Source organism: Notothenia rossii (genome assembly GCF_949606895.1).
Source record: "Notothenia rossii genome assembly, chromosome: 10".
Classification (NCBI taxonomy): Eukaryota; Metazoa; Chordata; class Actinopteri; order Perciformes; family Nototheniidae; genus Notothenia; species Notothenia rossii.
In genome coordinates, this window is record NC_136908.1 from 56962527 (window position 1) to 56977282 (window position 14756).

The 14756-nt window shown below is 41.0% G+C and overlaps 1 protein-coding gene across 1 annotated transcript; it reads left to right on the forward strand.

Moving 5' to 3' along the window:
• The first annotated feature begins 500 nt into the window (after positions 1 to 500).
• Positions 501 to 13889, forward strand: LOC307023246 (fibulin-1-like). The gene is made up of 17 exons (XM_079656387.1): positions 501 to 739; positions 907 to 1015; positions 1630 to 1765; positions 1927 to 2074; positions 3435 to 3497; positions 3587 to 3676; positions 4012 to 4149; positions 4258 to 4395; positions 4470 to 4613; positions 4713 to 4835; positions 5214 to 5339; positions 5476 to 5595; positions 5707 to 5838; positions 5916 to 6039; positions 12711 to 12853; positions 13144 to 13281; positions 13387 to 13889. Exons 1-17 carry the CDS (start codon positions 655 to 657, stop codon positions 13524 to 13526), a joined length of 2097 nt encoding a protein of 698 aa, XP_079512513.1. The 5' UTR covers positions 501 to 654; the 3' UTR covers positions 13527 to 13889.
• Positions 13890 to 14756: the final 867 nt, after the last annotated feature.

Here is a 14756-nt window from a genome sequence, read left to right on the forward strand (position 1 = left end):
AATGTATGCTCATGTTTAACCTCATAACTTTTGGTTGGTTTCCATTTTACATTAGTTCATCATTTTTTACATATTCCGAAAAACTGTTTTAAAATGTCAACAATGGCACTCGAAGATAAAGGCAAATGCTGCGTTCAGGTGCTCCTCGGATGCCCGGTTTTCTGACTTCATTGATCATCGTTCCACCAAATAGCATTACAATTGTGCTATAGCTAGATGCTAGGTTTTCCTTAACAATGAATAAATAAAACGAGCCAATACCGTAACTTCCTTCTGAAATAAGAAAAAGTTAATATATTTAGTTCAATTTATTTTGTATAATTGTATTGTTCTTCCTTTTTACTGTAGACTTACATGTTCAGGGGGTTATAGACTTGTTTTTCCCGGCTTTTCTAAAACTTCGCTTTTTCTTCGACCCAGTCAACATGTACTTTGGATTCACTTTGCGCAATTTCGACACAAATAAATCAAATATCGGCCGTGTTTGAATTATCCAGTAGCTCTGACACAGCTCCATCCACCCCGCCCCCTGTGTCGCCTCAGATGTTCTTCACGGAGAGCTTTCACACAAACACACTCACTCACACCGTCCACCGCTGTCATTCATCCGCCGATCAGTCCATTCATTTATTATAACCGTGACATTAAGAGGATATGGGAGGAAAACATCTAAAAGTCACTCCATGGGCACTTTGGACCATACTTAGTTTTTTTCTGTACGGGGTTCTACATGGAGAAGGTAAAATAATTTGATAACTTTTTGGTGTGTTACTTTTAACACACACCAAAATGGAGATATCCAAGCATTTTTTCGCCACGTTAAATTGAATTAAATCTGACTTTCATCAGGGGCAGTCATGATTTGTTTTCTTAATAATGCCTCTTCTGTGCATTTCTAATCCTTAGATGTTCAGGCTCCTACTGTACAGGAGTGCTGTCAGGATGGGATGGATCGGGCCCTGGCAGGACATGACTGTACAATCCTCCCCCTCATCTCCATCTCCCACACCTGCAGGTAAAGCAACACCTGGTTTGTCAAAGGAGAATGTTAGAAATATGACCAAGCAAGGGTCAGCACAGAAGGAATGTGAAGTTGTTGTGTATTTAACCGTTAAAAAAAGCTTTCCTTTGGGTATTTGGGCTCCGAATGCATCACAAAGGTATTCAAACTGTGTGGAAATGTGTGTTTCCTGTACAGGCTAAGCTACAATTTGCAACGGTATGTTTAAAAGCAGGAAACACCCCCAGGGTATGAAGCCCCAAATCATGTCACAAATAACTGCATAAGTACAGGCGTGAAATGCCCCCCCCCCCCCCCCCCGGAGCATATTTAACACTAAAGGGCCCTATTTGACTGTAAATACATGGAAGTGGTGATTGATAACATAGAGAAACACCTGGTGAGGACATTGAGGTCAGTGGAGGGGACAATCGCAGAGGAGAGAAGACTTTTGATCATGGATAAATTAGGCATTTTTTAAACTAAATTGCAACGTATTACATCATAAATCCACTTCCAGTCAGTATGTCAATCAATAGCAAGCATTCCTTCACATGCTCCTTATCCAGCCGAAGAGAAAAGGGTGCGTTTTGTTCTGCATTTGTTACATTTCTGTCATTTTTCTGCAGGATCGCCCAGGAGCAGTGCTGTTTAGCAGCAGCAGGAGACCAATTCTGTGACAAAGGCATGAAAATGGCCAAGGAGCAAGGGGCCTGTGAGCGGCCCTTCTTCTCAGGAGGACCCTGGGAAACCAAGATCTCGAAGGTCCTTCCTAATGTCAATATCTTCGACCTTTACACGTCTCCTTGTTCTCACAATACACCTTATAAGTCAATACATAGTGGGAATTGTTTTCCTGACAGTATCGAGATAAGATTCCTACTTTACGACTGCTTTCTCCACCCCCCCTCCTTTCTCCCGTTCAGATTTGTTGTGACTGCTGTGTGCTCGGCCTGATCACAGCGAGCCAGGCGTCCAGCTGCGAGCTCCAAGGTTTGACTCTGGAGAGGCATTGTACGCAAGCGGCTAAAAACTGCTGTGGCATAAACTCAGCGGAGGAACTCAAACAAACAGGTAATAGATCTTAACAATCTTTTGATTAGCTCCACTCTGTCTTATCATGAAAGAAGAGCTATCCTGGCTGTATGTGGGACATTCAAAAATAATCAGTACCCTCCATGTACACACACTAGGTGCCTAATGACTTACAGCTAGGTAGGAAAAACTCCCATTTGCTTTTTTGACCTTTAATTTGATTGCAGATGATCTGACCAAAAACGGATAACTTCTTATTCAGACTTCTTTTAGACATTTAGACACTTAATGGCTTTTTTGGGAGACCCATTACAGAAGGCTCATGATGGACAGTTTTGGTTTCTCTAAGGATCAAAATTGATACAGCAGAGCCAAAGATCTCACGTTTTGTATTCCTTTTAAAAGCTTTGGGCCTACATTACCAGCAAAGCAACTCAACCACAGTTCGCTCAGATATGCCAATAGTGGGTACAATCCCATCTTTTTTTTGTCTTCAAACTTAAATATTTTGGGCTTATTCATCAGCCCCAACAGATGATGAGTTATTGGTTATCATTTTAAGACAATTTATCAAAAATAATTCCATCCACCCTTTGATTCCGCCCCTCTGCATCTTTTAATGGATTCTTCACCCCTCCATCTAGTTTTTCTGTATCCTGCTGACAAACAGTAATTGAAAATTGGTAGCGTCACTAGAGGCAGAGCCCTCTTCTAATAAACAGGATACATGGCCTTGTTGTGGCAGCTGTGGAGCAGATCCCTGGGATACAGCGGTACTCGCCAGACTAATCTGTAGACACCTTGCCAAATGGTGACTCAGGGCCAACTAGTGTTGTGTCTGGTGGTGGCTTTTGTCGCCTCGCTGGCTTCAAGTGAAAATACAACCAAATGTGTGGGAAGGACAGAGCTGCAAAAACATTCAATTTGAGCTGTATTTGTGGACTGTAGTTTTTGGGGGAATTTACCATTAATAAAATCATATTTTTTTTTATTGAGCAGGGACAATGCACTGTAATGAACACTTAAAACATTAAAATGTGTCAAGCGTAACAGTGCCAGATTTAGCTTTAAGCTAATTTCCATCCGTAGTCCCTCAAATAAAACATTTAAGAAAATTACATTTTACAAAGATAGCAAAAACAAAATACATGATATGCAAAAAGTGCAAAACAGCAAGCGCAGCATACACAAATATTTATAACATGGTAATACAATATAGCAGCAACGACATATAAAGTGCAAGAAAAGATACAAGAGATACATAAGGTGCAAGAGGAGATACCCCTGTGTTAAAGTGCATTTAGAGGTGCTCGCACGTCTGTTTGTTTCTAAACCATTCTTTGAGTTGACCTTTGAAGCTATTGAGAGTTTTAATTATGCTTTATGTCCATACCTCCAGTCACAGCAAAGCCTGCAGCCAGTTATACCACCAAGCCGCCAGAGGGATGGAATGGCTGTAGAGGTTTGGCACATTCATTTCTAAAAATGATTTTAGTGATGTATGACACACTGTAACGTCGATTTCGTCACGTGTCCCTCCCCTGATTTCAGACTCCAATTGCTCACAGTTGTGTGGAGGGAACGGCACATGTGCATGCCTTGATGGTTATCAACTGCAATCTGATGGAGTGAGTTGTGTGGGTAAGTAATCTAAATAAAAACCCGGCTTTATTACTTAGAAAATAGGTGATTTCTACTGTTCAATGTTTCAGTCTGTTGATCGGCCCATACTGAAATATCTCAACAACTATTATTTGAATTATTATTTAAAAGAAATGTATTACAATATTCACAACCACTTTTCAGGATGAATTGTAATCAATAAGATTTCTTCTTCGTTTAGTTTCCCTATCACATTGTGAATTGTAGTGTTAATTAGGTGGAGGCTTCAATCACCACACTGGGTAAAGTACAATAAACTGAACAAACTAAATGCACTTATTTTCTTATCTTTTAGTGGATGTCTCTCTCCTCAGATTCTAACGAGTGTCTGACTGGCTACCACAACTGCGTCTCCGGCCAAGTCTGCATTAACACAGAGGGTTCCTTTCGCTGTCAGAGGGAAACCAGCTGTGGCACCGGGTATGAACTCAGAAACGACAACGATTGCCACGGTAAAAAAAAAATCCTTTCTAATCCTAACACTTTTGTTTATTCATACCAAGAAATTCTCCTAGATTTCAGTATTGCTTCTACCGTTATCTCCTCTTTGCTTGTTCCAGACATAGACGAGTGTTCTTTGGGCTCCCATAACTGTGGACCAGACTTTGTGTGCAACAACACTGCAGGCTCTTTCCGCTGCTACCCGAAGGAGAGTTGCCCGTTCGGTTACATTCAGGACGCTGTAGGCAACTGTAACGGTCAGTTTAGTGTCACAAGGTCAAAACATTCCTCAAATAAAAATGTAGCTGTCTTAATGTAATGTTCTCTTCAGATTTCAACGAGTGTGCTGCCTACGCCAGTCCATGCCTGTCTAGCGAGACCTGTATCAACAGAGAGGGCTCTTACACATGTCGCAGGAACAAAATCCCCTGTGGGCGAGGCTACCATCTGATTGAGGACGGCACGCGGTGTGAAGGTGGACTCTGGCACGAAAGATGATCCAATATGTTTTTTTTTGCTGCCACATTGATGTTCTTTTTTTACATACGTGTATTTCCCCCTCTTCATGTTACAGATGTGGATGAGTGTCGTACAGGGAATGTTTGCGGCGTCCATGGTTGTGTCAATCTAGTTGGCACGTACCGCTGTGAATGCAGTAATGGCTTCATCTTCAACAGTATCACCAAGCTGTGTGAAGGTACGGTGCAAATTCATCACTTTATTTTTGTTACAACTGTAAAATTGTAGCTATGAAATCTTGTATTTTCACGTGTTTTGTATAAAGTGAGTAGAGGAGAAAGAACTGCCTATTCTATCTAGTCCCTTTTGGTTGCCCTAGATGTTCATGGATATTTGTAACACCAATTTCCCATCTAAATTCCCAGTAAGATTTATAGGAAAAGGGGTATCCATAAGTGTTGGATTACTGTAAAAGGCACAATTGTTCCTAAAATAAGTGCATCTGTGAGAAGTAAGAGTCACGAGCGATGCTTGGCTGAAGGTTATCTAAGTATTAGCTGCAAGTGTGTGAAAGAGGCTTCAGACTCTCAGACTCACCGCCCCCTGTGTTCTTCAGATATCAATGAATGCAGGCATTATCCTCTTCAACTCTGCGCCCACAAGTGTGAGAACACAGAGGGGTCCTACAAGTGCAGCTGCACCACTGGCTTCAAACTGACCCACGACGGTAGAAGCTGTGAAGGTAAAATCTCTTAATTTCAGTCATTTACTAAGATTTATGTTGGGGTTATACAATATGGCTGATGTAAAAACCTAAATTGTGTCATAGTCTTTCCGAAAGCATTTTTTAAACTCTGTTCCTCTGTTCCTGCTAACAGATGTCAATGAGTGCGAAGCCAACCCGTGCAGCCAGGAGTGTGCAAATGTTTACGGCTCGTACCAGTGCTACTGTCGCCGTGGTTACCAGCTGAGTGACATCGATGGGATAGCTTGTGAAGGTACTGTTTGACTTCCTGGTTCTTGGTGAGGCAACAAAACCAACAAGAGAGTAATCACATGTCCCATAAAAGAAGTTCTTCTAACCAGATTTGACCATTTCCCGCTCTCAGATATCGATGAGTGTGCTCTGCCTACTGGAGGTCACGTGTGTTCCTACCGCTGCTCCAACGCCCCGGGAAGTTTTTACTGTACCTGCCCTTCTACAGGCTACACACTCGCACACAATGGACGCACGTGCCAAGGTCAGTCGATGAAGCTTTGGTCAACGATAAGTGAATTGTAAATGTTTTTTTTTTTATTAACCTTTGCTTGTTTTCAGACATTGATGAATGTGCCGCGGGGATCCATACTTGTTCTGTCTCCGAAAGCTGCTTCAACATCCAGGGGGGATTTCGCTGTCTGTCCTTTGCATGTCCGCAAAACTTCCGGCAAGCAGCACATGGGTAAGAGCTGATGGTTTCTTGGTAATGACAAGCTTTGGTAATGAATGGTTCACTGTCCCTATCTTACTTCTCTGTAGTTTAGTTTTGAGAATACGTTTTTCTAATTTCCTGAGTTTGTTTGTCCGGTTCTGGACTGCTCTGGACGCTTTCAACACTCTTTTCTTATTATCTGGCCTTCATCAATTATTTCCTCTCTGTTCTTTGCCTCTTTTTCCACCATGTAGGCAGCCGATTCTGCTTTCCATCCAATCAGTATTTCATTTTTTCCCATTTCAGCCGTTGCGAGCGAGTAACTTGCGAGTTCACGCGGGATCCTGCGTCGTGTTTCTTGCTCCCGCTGAGAATCTCCTTCTACAACATCAGCTTCCCAACCAACACCCCCGTCCCTGCTGTGGTTTTCCGGATGGGACCCTCTAATTCTGTGCTGGGAGACAAAATGCTGCTCAACATAGTGTCCGGAGATGAGGAAGGATACTTTGTCGTGCAGCAGCATGCATATGGAGGAGAGATCTCACTTCGCCGTACCTTAACCCTGCCGCGGGACTTCTTTCTGACCGTGGAGATGAGGTTGATTCGCTACGGGATGGCTCATCTGTATATGGCCAAGATTGCGGTGTTTATCACAAACGAGCAGCCTATCCGGCCTTCAAGAACATTTCCATATTAGAAGTCTGTGAAATAAAAGAAAATACGCATTTTGTACCCAGTACGCATGTTTAATAAGGTTTTTTAATTTGTTTTTATCTATCCTTTTATTTCAAGCAGGACTCACAGCTGCAACTTCCTATCTACACTACAGTGATTTTTCTTCTCAGTATTGAGCGAAAAGGATTGATGGCATTCTCTGTCTGTAGCCTATGCTTAAAATGAAGCTGCAGCGAGCATCAGGTTAGCTTACTTTAGCATAAAGAAACAGCTAGCCTGGCTCTGTACATCAGATACTCGAGAAAGTCACCGCGCCTAGAAAAGACGTTGTCCAGGACATAAACCTTACAAAAAAGATATAAAGTTAGTGAGATTTTAAGGTGCTGGTAGCCATTGTGTATTACTTTTGATCAGAACTAAGCTAGCTGTTTCCATTCTGTATGCTAAGCTAAGCTCGGTGGTTCCTGTTGCTTTAAATTACACATAGGCCTACAGACATGAGGTTGGTATTGATCTTCTCTTTTTACTTTTAGCAATACATTTATTTGTCTCCAACCCCCCAAAAAAAACTATTCCTTATAGTTTTGTTGTTGGTACTAGTAACAGATTTGAGTGGTTATAGTTCTAAGCAATGTTGCTATTTGAATTGCGGTTGAAAGCAGAGATGGATTTCTTTGAAAAAGCGCCTTGTCATTTTATCGATTTTTCAAAATTGACCGGTTTGTTTTGCCAACACATTCTCACTCCCAGCTCGGCCTATGTTGACGTTATGTCAGGGTCCCTGTCGTCACTTTCCAACGCAAGGGAGAGCCCTTTAGTGTCGAGTTTCAACTATCAGGGAGTCCCATTGACTTGCATACAGAGCTCCCTGAACGTTGGTAATAGACGAGTTGGGATCGCGGCGAAATGCTCTCCGCAGATCCATTCTCACAGCGTTTATCAACCTTTTTCTTACTCAATATCAAGCCAAACTTATTGTTTTTACTTCTTTATTTTAATTGAATAATTTAGGACTTTTGTCGCCGTCAGTTATGGGGAGAGCAGGAGCTCAGAAAACTGAAATCTGTATTGTTTCATCATTTTGTATTCTTTTCTAAACCACACACTGTTATTTGCTCAACAATAAGACTCATTTATCCTTGTGTTTATTTATTTGTCTGATTGTATAATGTCGGACTTTTGGAGTCCGTCAGGACCGAGGGTCGGAGCAGCATATATAGTAGTTGCTCAAGAGAATTTTACACCCGGAAGTAAGTATTCTCTCCGCTTCGCAGATTAGTCCTCAAGCTCTGTGATTTGGATGTTTTAGCCACAATGCACGTTGGGATATGGTGTTTATGTGATGTGAAATCCGAAAACATTTAAAAAAAATAAAATAATACTTTATTCCGAGTGTGCTTGCTTTTCTCTTTGGATGTCATCACATAACGGCATTGTAATACACGGTTTGCATTAAATATTACACATCTGCCGTAGTTCTTTATTTAAAGAGCCCTGATCAGAAGACTTCTGGACAAACAGGAAGAACTGAATATGTGACGTGGATCATAAATATATCAGCAATTAAACAACATCTTCAATTTCTCTTCACAATATACGTCTCCTTGCAGTATCAATACTAATTTGGCTGACTTTTATATTTGATCCAACTGGTAGATAGGCTATATTTAAACCATAAGGGTGCACAGCTGATAGAAAGGAACACTAGTGGTTAAAGCACGTTATTGAATTTTATTATTTGTATTATTAGATATTTATAGGAGACACAGACAGACAAACTAATAAGGCTTTATTTAAACATTAAAGAATACTTTAGGTTAAGGTCTTCTTTTGAATAAGAAAAAAGATTTAGGGGTATAAATATTAAGCCTGACAAAGTACTAATATATTGCTTTCCCGCAATGTTAACTACTGTATGTTTAAGCACTTGTTTTAACCGATATTATACATATGTATTATACTCTTATAAGATGTATGTAGATAGTATAAGAAATGTGCAGAATACGAAAGTTTAATGGTGGAGGCATACACACATAATGCACTGTTGAGGAACCTGCAACCCAAGTTTTTAATCTCCGACCTTGTCAGGTATTGAACATTCAATAAATAAAGAACACAGAATTATTAAATATAAAACACAGATTTTTTTTGATTATACTAAAGGATTTACAAATAAACACAATTGCATATTTACAACTGTTACACATGCTGCTTCCAACTTGGGATCAATACAGTATATCTTATCTTAAGATGATCGATGGCTACTACCATATTTGCAAAATTTGCCTCTGAACCTTGACAAGTGCATGTTTCAGGCTTATCAATTAACAACCGGAGGGGTCACAGACATAAGACCAGCTGTTAAATAAAGCTCTTCTGACCTTAGCTGTCATGTGGGTATATATATTAATGCTGCCCATTATGGGCACAAGCAATTTTCACCCATTTATTAATTATATGTTTTAAATTTGAATGTTTCCTATCCCCTAAAGCTCCAGGGATGTACACAGTTTAATACTGGCAACTTCTTATTATGGGAAATACAAAAACGTCTTTTAAAACTACAATTCCCGGTAGAGACGTGCCATAGAACATGTTGCGAAACACAGAATAGCCAGCATGTGTAGTTCTGGGGACGGGGAGTGGGGGACGGGGAGTGGGGGACGGGGTGGACCCCTTCTCGGCGCACACTCAAAAATCCAATCACAGAGCTTGAGGACTAATCACGAGGTTTGTCAAACGAAGCGGAGAGAATACTTACTTCCGGGTGTAAAATTCTCTAAAGCAACTGCTATGAGCTGCTCCGACCCTCGGTCCTGACGGACTCCAACTTGTGTTTATTAATCAAACAAATAAATAAACACAAGGATAATTGTGTGTTATTGTTGAGTAAATAACAGTGTGTGGTTTAGAAAAAAATACAAAATTAGAAGGAAAAAACGATTAAACAATACAGATCCTCAGTATTCTCCCCCCTAACTGACAGCAACAAAAGCCCGAAATTATTCAATTAAAATAAAGAAGTAAAAACAAGTGACGACAGGGACCAGGGGCGGACTGGCCATCGGGATCACTAGCACACCCCCCCCCCCCCCCCCCCCCCCCCGGTGAACAGACATTTGGAGGGGCTATTGCTCTAAACTGGAAAAAAAGCCTCCCCCCGATAAAAAACACAAGACCTTTTGAAAATTGTAACTTGTTTTTAGTGTAAAAGAAACCAAACGATTATTACTGTTCAACTAAATTGAACAGTAATTCACATCTCAAAACAAAATAAGCTAAGGCGACTACTTGCATTCGGTAACTTGATTTAAAAATGAAAACCAGGGACATTTTTTGTTTTCCGGTCCATATCTCATCAAAAATATCTAATGTTAGTAACTATTAAAGACAAAATGGGGACAATTATGTTCTAATGTGACCATTGTAACTGCTGTGCATTCCAGACAAGCTACTGATAAAATAGGGCCTCTAACTAATTACCTTAAATAAACTCACAAATTAATGAAACCAGTTCAATAAGCATTATTATTATTCCTATCATTCTTTATGAGTGCATTGATGGTAAGGTATCTAATTACTTATTTATTTAGTATTCCATAACTTAATAACAGAGATGGGCCGGTGGGACCGAAGTGGGCCGGTCGAGTGTCCCGGGCTGATTTATAGTCCCAGTCCGCCCCTGACATAACGTCAACATAGGCCGAGTTGGGAGTGAGAATGTGTTGGTTTTGCACAGTAATATCTCTGGAACCCCTTATCCAATTTTGATGGTTGACATCTCATTTGAACAGTCAAAGCAAATAGAATCAAGGGGTGACAGACAGAATGACACCAGGGTTGAATTTCATGTTATAATTTTGCAGTAAGTTCAAAGATAGTGCTTACTGTACATTACTGTATATTATAAACATGCTTGCCATGTAGGCTGTGTTTACTGGAGTAAATGCTTTAGTTGGTGTTGTAACTGAGATTCTTCCCGTTCCAATGATGTATGGGATGTATTGATTTGATACAAGCCGGGCCTTGTTTAAGAGGCCGGTAGCGGAGGGGAAGAAACTGTTCAGGTGGAGAGAGGTTTTGGTCCTGATGGAGCGCAGCCTCCTGCCAGAGGGGAGGGGGGTGAACAGTTTGTGTCCAGGGTGGGAGGGGTCGGCCACTAACTGCCCGCCTCAGGGTCCTGGAGGCGTGCAGGCCGTGGAGGGATGGCAGATTGCAGCCGATCACCTTCTCTGCAGAGCGGCTGACCCGCTGCAGCCTGCCCTTATCCTTGGCTGTGGCTGCGGCGTACCAGATGGTGATGGAGGAGGTGAGGATGGACTCGGTGATGGAGGTGTAGAAGTTCACCATCATCGTCTTTGGCAGGTTGAATTTCTTCAGCTGCCTCAGGAAGAACATCCTCTGCTGTGCTTTTTTGATGAGGGAGCAGATGTTCTGCTCCCATTTGAGGTCCTGGGCGATGATGGTGCCCAGGAAGCGGAAAGACTTCACAGTTAGGGAATCACACAGAGTGATGGGGGCGGGTGGGGCTGTGTTCTTCCTAAAGTCCACGACCATCTCCACTGTTTTTAGGGCGTTGAGCTCCAGGTGGTTTTCCCCACACCAGGTCACCAGATGGTACATCTCCCACCTGGTCACTTTTGACCCGAAACGCAAAAGAAAGGTGAATGCCTTTTTTATTATTTATTCTATATGTTAAGAATATTAGGACATTGTACCACTAGATGGGGCTCATTAGCTATTAAGGATTTAACACTATGACATGATTGTTCATTTGTAATAATTTGTACAGATGGCAGCTCACTCTACCTCAGCTTCCCTTTATGTGTACTTTCTAAGTGATTGGAATTAAAAGAGTGACAGATAAAAATGGCTTTTTACTCTTTAATATTCAAGCACAAACACACATACCGGCAATGGTTTCTGCCCCTACTCTCGTGCTTCCTCCGCTGTGGTCACTTCTTATGTTGAAAGCAATTTTTCCTATGATCTGTTCCAAGTGGCCTCACCATAGGATCAAACAGAACTCGCCTCAGCGGATCGCAAGAAAAATAAGCGTGGCACTTATTTATGGGCACCTGGGGCTTGGCCAACATGGGGGCTCAATTTGTGGTGGAGCAGCATTACAGCTCGTATGAGGAATAGTGCTTGTAGTGTTGGTATTGGGTGGTTATCAGTTGATTTGCTGTAAATGATACCAAAAGGGCAGTAGCTGTGTTGGTCAGCTGGATAACTGCAGCCAGACACATTTTCCAATGTTCCACTTTCCTCCCGGTGGTTTTTGTGGTTTAATACATATAGAGCTGATTGAAAATGCAACAAAATGATATATATGAGCTAATCATTCTCTTAAATCTTTGGATCATATAACCACCCAACTACTTTCCAAAATGCCTCACTAATTACTTCATATATGTAAAAATAGTGATATGTTGTATGAAATAATAATGATTGTATCTCTATTTGTCAGTTTTTTGGAGGGTTACCATCTTTTGGGAATGTTAATGTTACTGCTGCGGATTCGGTCAACATCCCGATATTTTTTTCTGATTCTTCCTCATCAAATTCTTACATACCCGTGCCTAGTTTTCCACCATCCCACTATCCTTTGTAACATTTCCCTGGTGAGGAATACCACACAACCATCTCTGGTTTTGGCGTCATGCTTAGGGAATGACTTGGACTCACCTGCTTGCTGCTAATTACACAGCTCTGCTCCCGTGGTTGTTTCTGAGGTCACATTTGAAAGTACACAAACATGATTTTAGGTTGTGGAATCAGGGTTTGGACTCTTTCTAAAGTGCCCGTTCCATGGTTAACCAGGCAGGTCTATGGGACTATTCAGGTGATGCCAGGTTCTTTTTGCTCAATTTAACTGTTCAATCCTAAAAGTTGTTTCTTAGAAATACTGGGTAGTACTGTATAGGTTGAAATTGTGAATATTTCCTCTTCTTAAGATATGTATTTTTCTCCCTGCCTTGGCACATTTATATATCCCCTTTTCTCTGCATTTCCTCACTTTTTAGATCTGGTGGTGATGCTTTGATTATTGTGCGTTGCATTAAGTCCTGCCACCCTCATGACATCAGCTGCAATATCAACCCCGTCAACACCATCACCCACACCTCCCTCTCTCTGCCAACCTTCAGAGGCTTCCATGAACCAGAGGGTAAGACAGGGGGAAGTACAGCAAGGTTTTAGTATGTGTGCAGTGGTGTGCATTCGTTAGTTAAGGCATGACTTTGTTTTAGTCTTTATTATATGATTTAACCGTAGACCCAGGTTTCCAAACTTCATAAATGTTTTAAGGGGTTAATGGGGAAGGCTCATGGATGCCTCATTGAAAAATACAACTTTCAACCCACCAAGCTGTGCATAAGATGTAATTACTTGTTTCAACTCACAGAACAATTGATAATGATTTAAAGACAAAATTCCCTTTCTGGTTTGCCCCAACAGAAATAGTTTTCCTGCGGACAGTTACAGCAGCTAACTCTGATGTACCAGGCGCCACCGATGTGTTCTTTGAAATCCAGTCTGCAGATGACCAGTTCTCTTTTGATGTGGAGAAACGCACCCACCATGACATGATTATGGGTAAGTGTCTTTCATGAAGACCCATATCAAACAGATATTTAATTTACTTATAAGTCTCCCAAAACTGGATTTCACTAACTAATCCCAATCTGTGTCATCACTCAGGTGTGGTTCGGCAGGTGAAACCTATCATTGGCCCCAGGGACCTTGTGATAGAGGTGGCTATGAACTATATCAAGTCAAGGGCTGTCTCTCATCGCAACATTGTCATCATCCATGTTTTCATCTCTGAGTTATGGTTCTGAGCTCAGCTAAGGAGTTATTAGTTACCTAGCAATAAATAACATTTTGAATTGGGTAACAATTTCAGCATGCTAACATGCTAATGCAAATATTTACGACAAATATAAACCACTCAGTTTAGTCTGTAAGCATGCTAACATTTGCTAATAAGCACTAAAGCAGAAGCACAGCTGAGGCTAATGTGAATATTAGAAGTACCAAATGTTTGCCAAGCTATTCAATAGTTCATGAGATATTTCAACCAAACTGACATCCTTATAATAGGGCCAAATCAGCCAAAGATATTTGCTCCATTTCAACTTTGATTGTGTTTTGTACCATCAGAATATGAGACCATCTGTGAATAATAAAGATTGTGTGGTTAATTGTGTTCATGTTTTTACTAAAAGGAGATCAATCCTAGACCGCTGCAGAAACCAATTGTCCTTTAGTTAGCATAACTGTGGTTTCAAGAATAACACAAATCTGATGGGATGTCCTGTTTTTCTGTAACTCAACTCTTCAAATTACCGATCAAAACCATACAACTTCCATGTGTGAGGTTATTTCCAGTTATTCCATTCAGAGAACTGAGTTATGGGAACATTTTCCTGGGAATGTTAGGATCTTTAAATACCTCATCTTTAACCTGACAAATTGCTTGAGGTGGATACTTCTGACCATCCATAATCAACTCTTTTCCACAGTGATATGGCTTTCACCACTGCTGTGCTGTGACCGCCGGCCAGTGAAAACACAAGTGACAACCATACCCAGGCAAATCCTGTAATCTAAAATGTGCCACTTTACATGAAAGCTCAAAGGCTTGCCCTGTGGCTTTATTATTGCAGCAGCACCAATTGTCCCTCAACTTGGTTGGGCTGAATGAATTGATCTTCTGACTATTAAACACACAGTGTAGAACTTTAACTGTACCCAAGAAATTATTAGATGTTTTATTTTGGGTATGTTACAGTAAAGATACACTGTATATTGAAGGATGCATCCAATGGGAGCTGCACCCTTCACAAATACCACTTAAATTAACATATGGAGCCCATGAGGGATTCCCAATTCCATTACACTCAATATATCTGTGCCAACCCTTGCAATTATAAAGCTACGCTGCATTTATAAACCTTTTAATACTAGGTTCCATATTATAAAGTGGTACTGTTTAATATTTCACCTAGCTGCAACTCACTTTCATTCAATAAAATATACTCTTAGTGTATGTTCTGCCCTGACACATA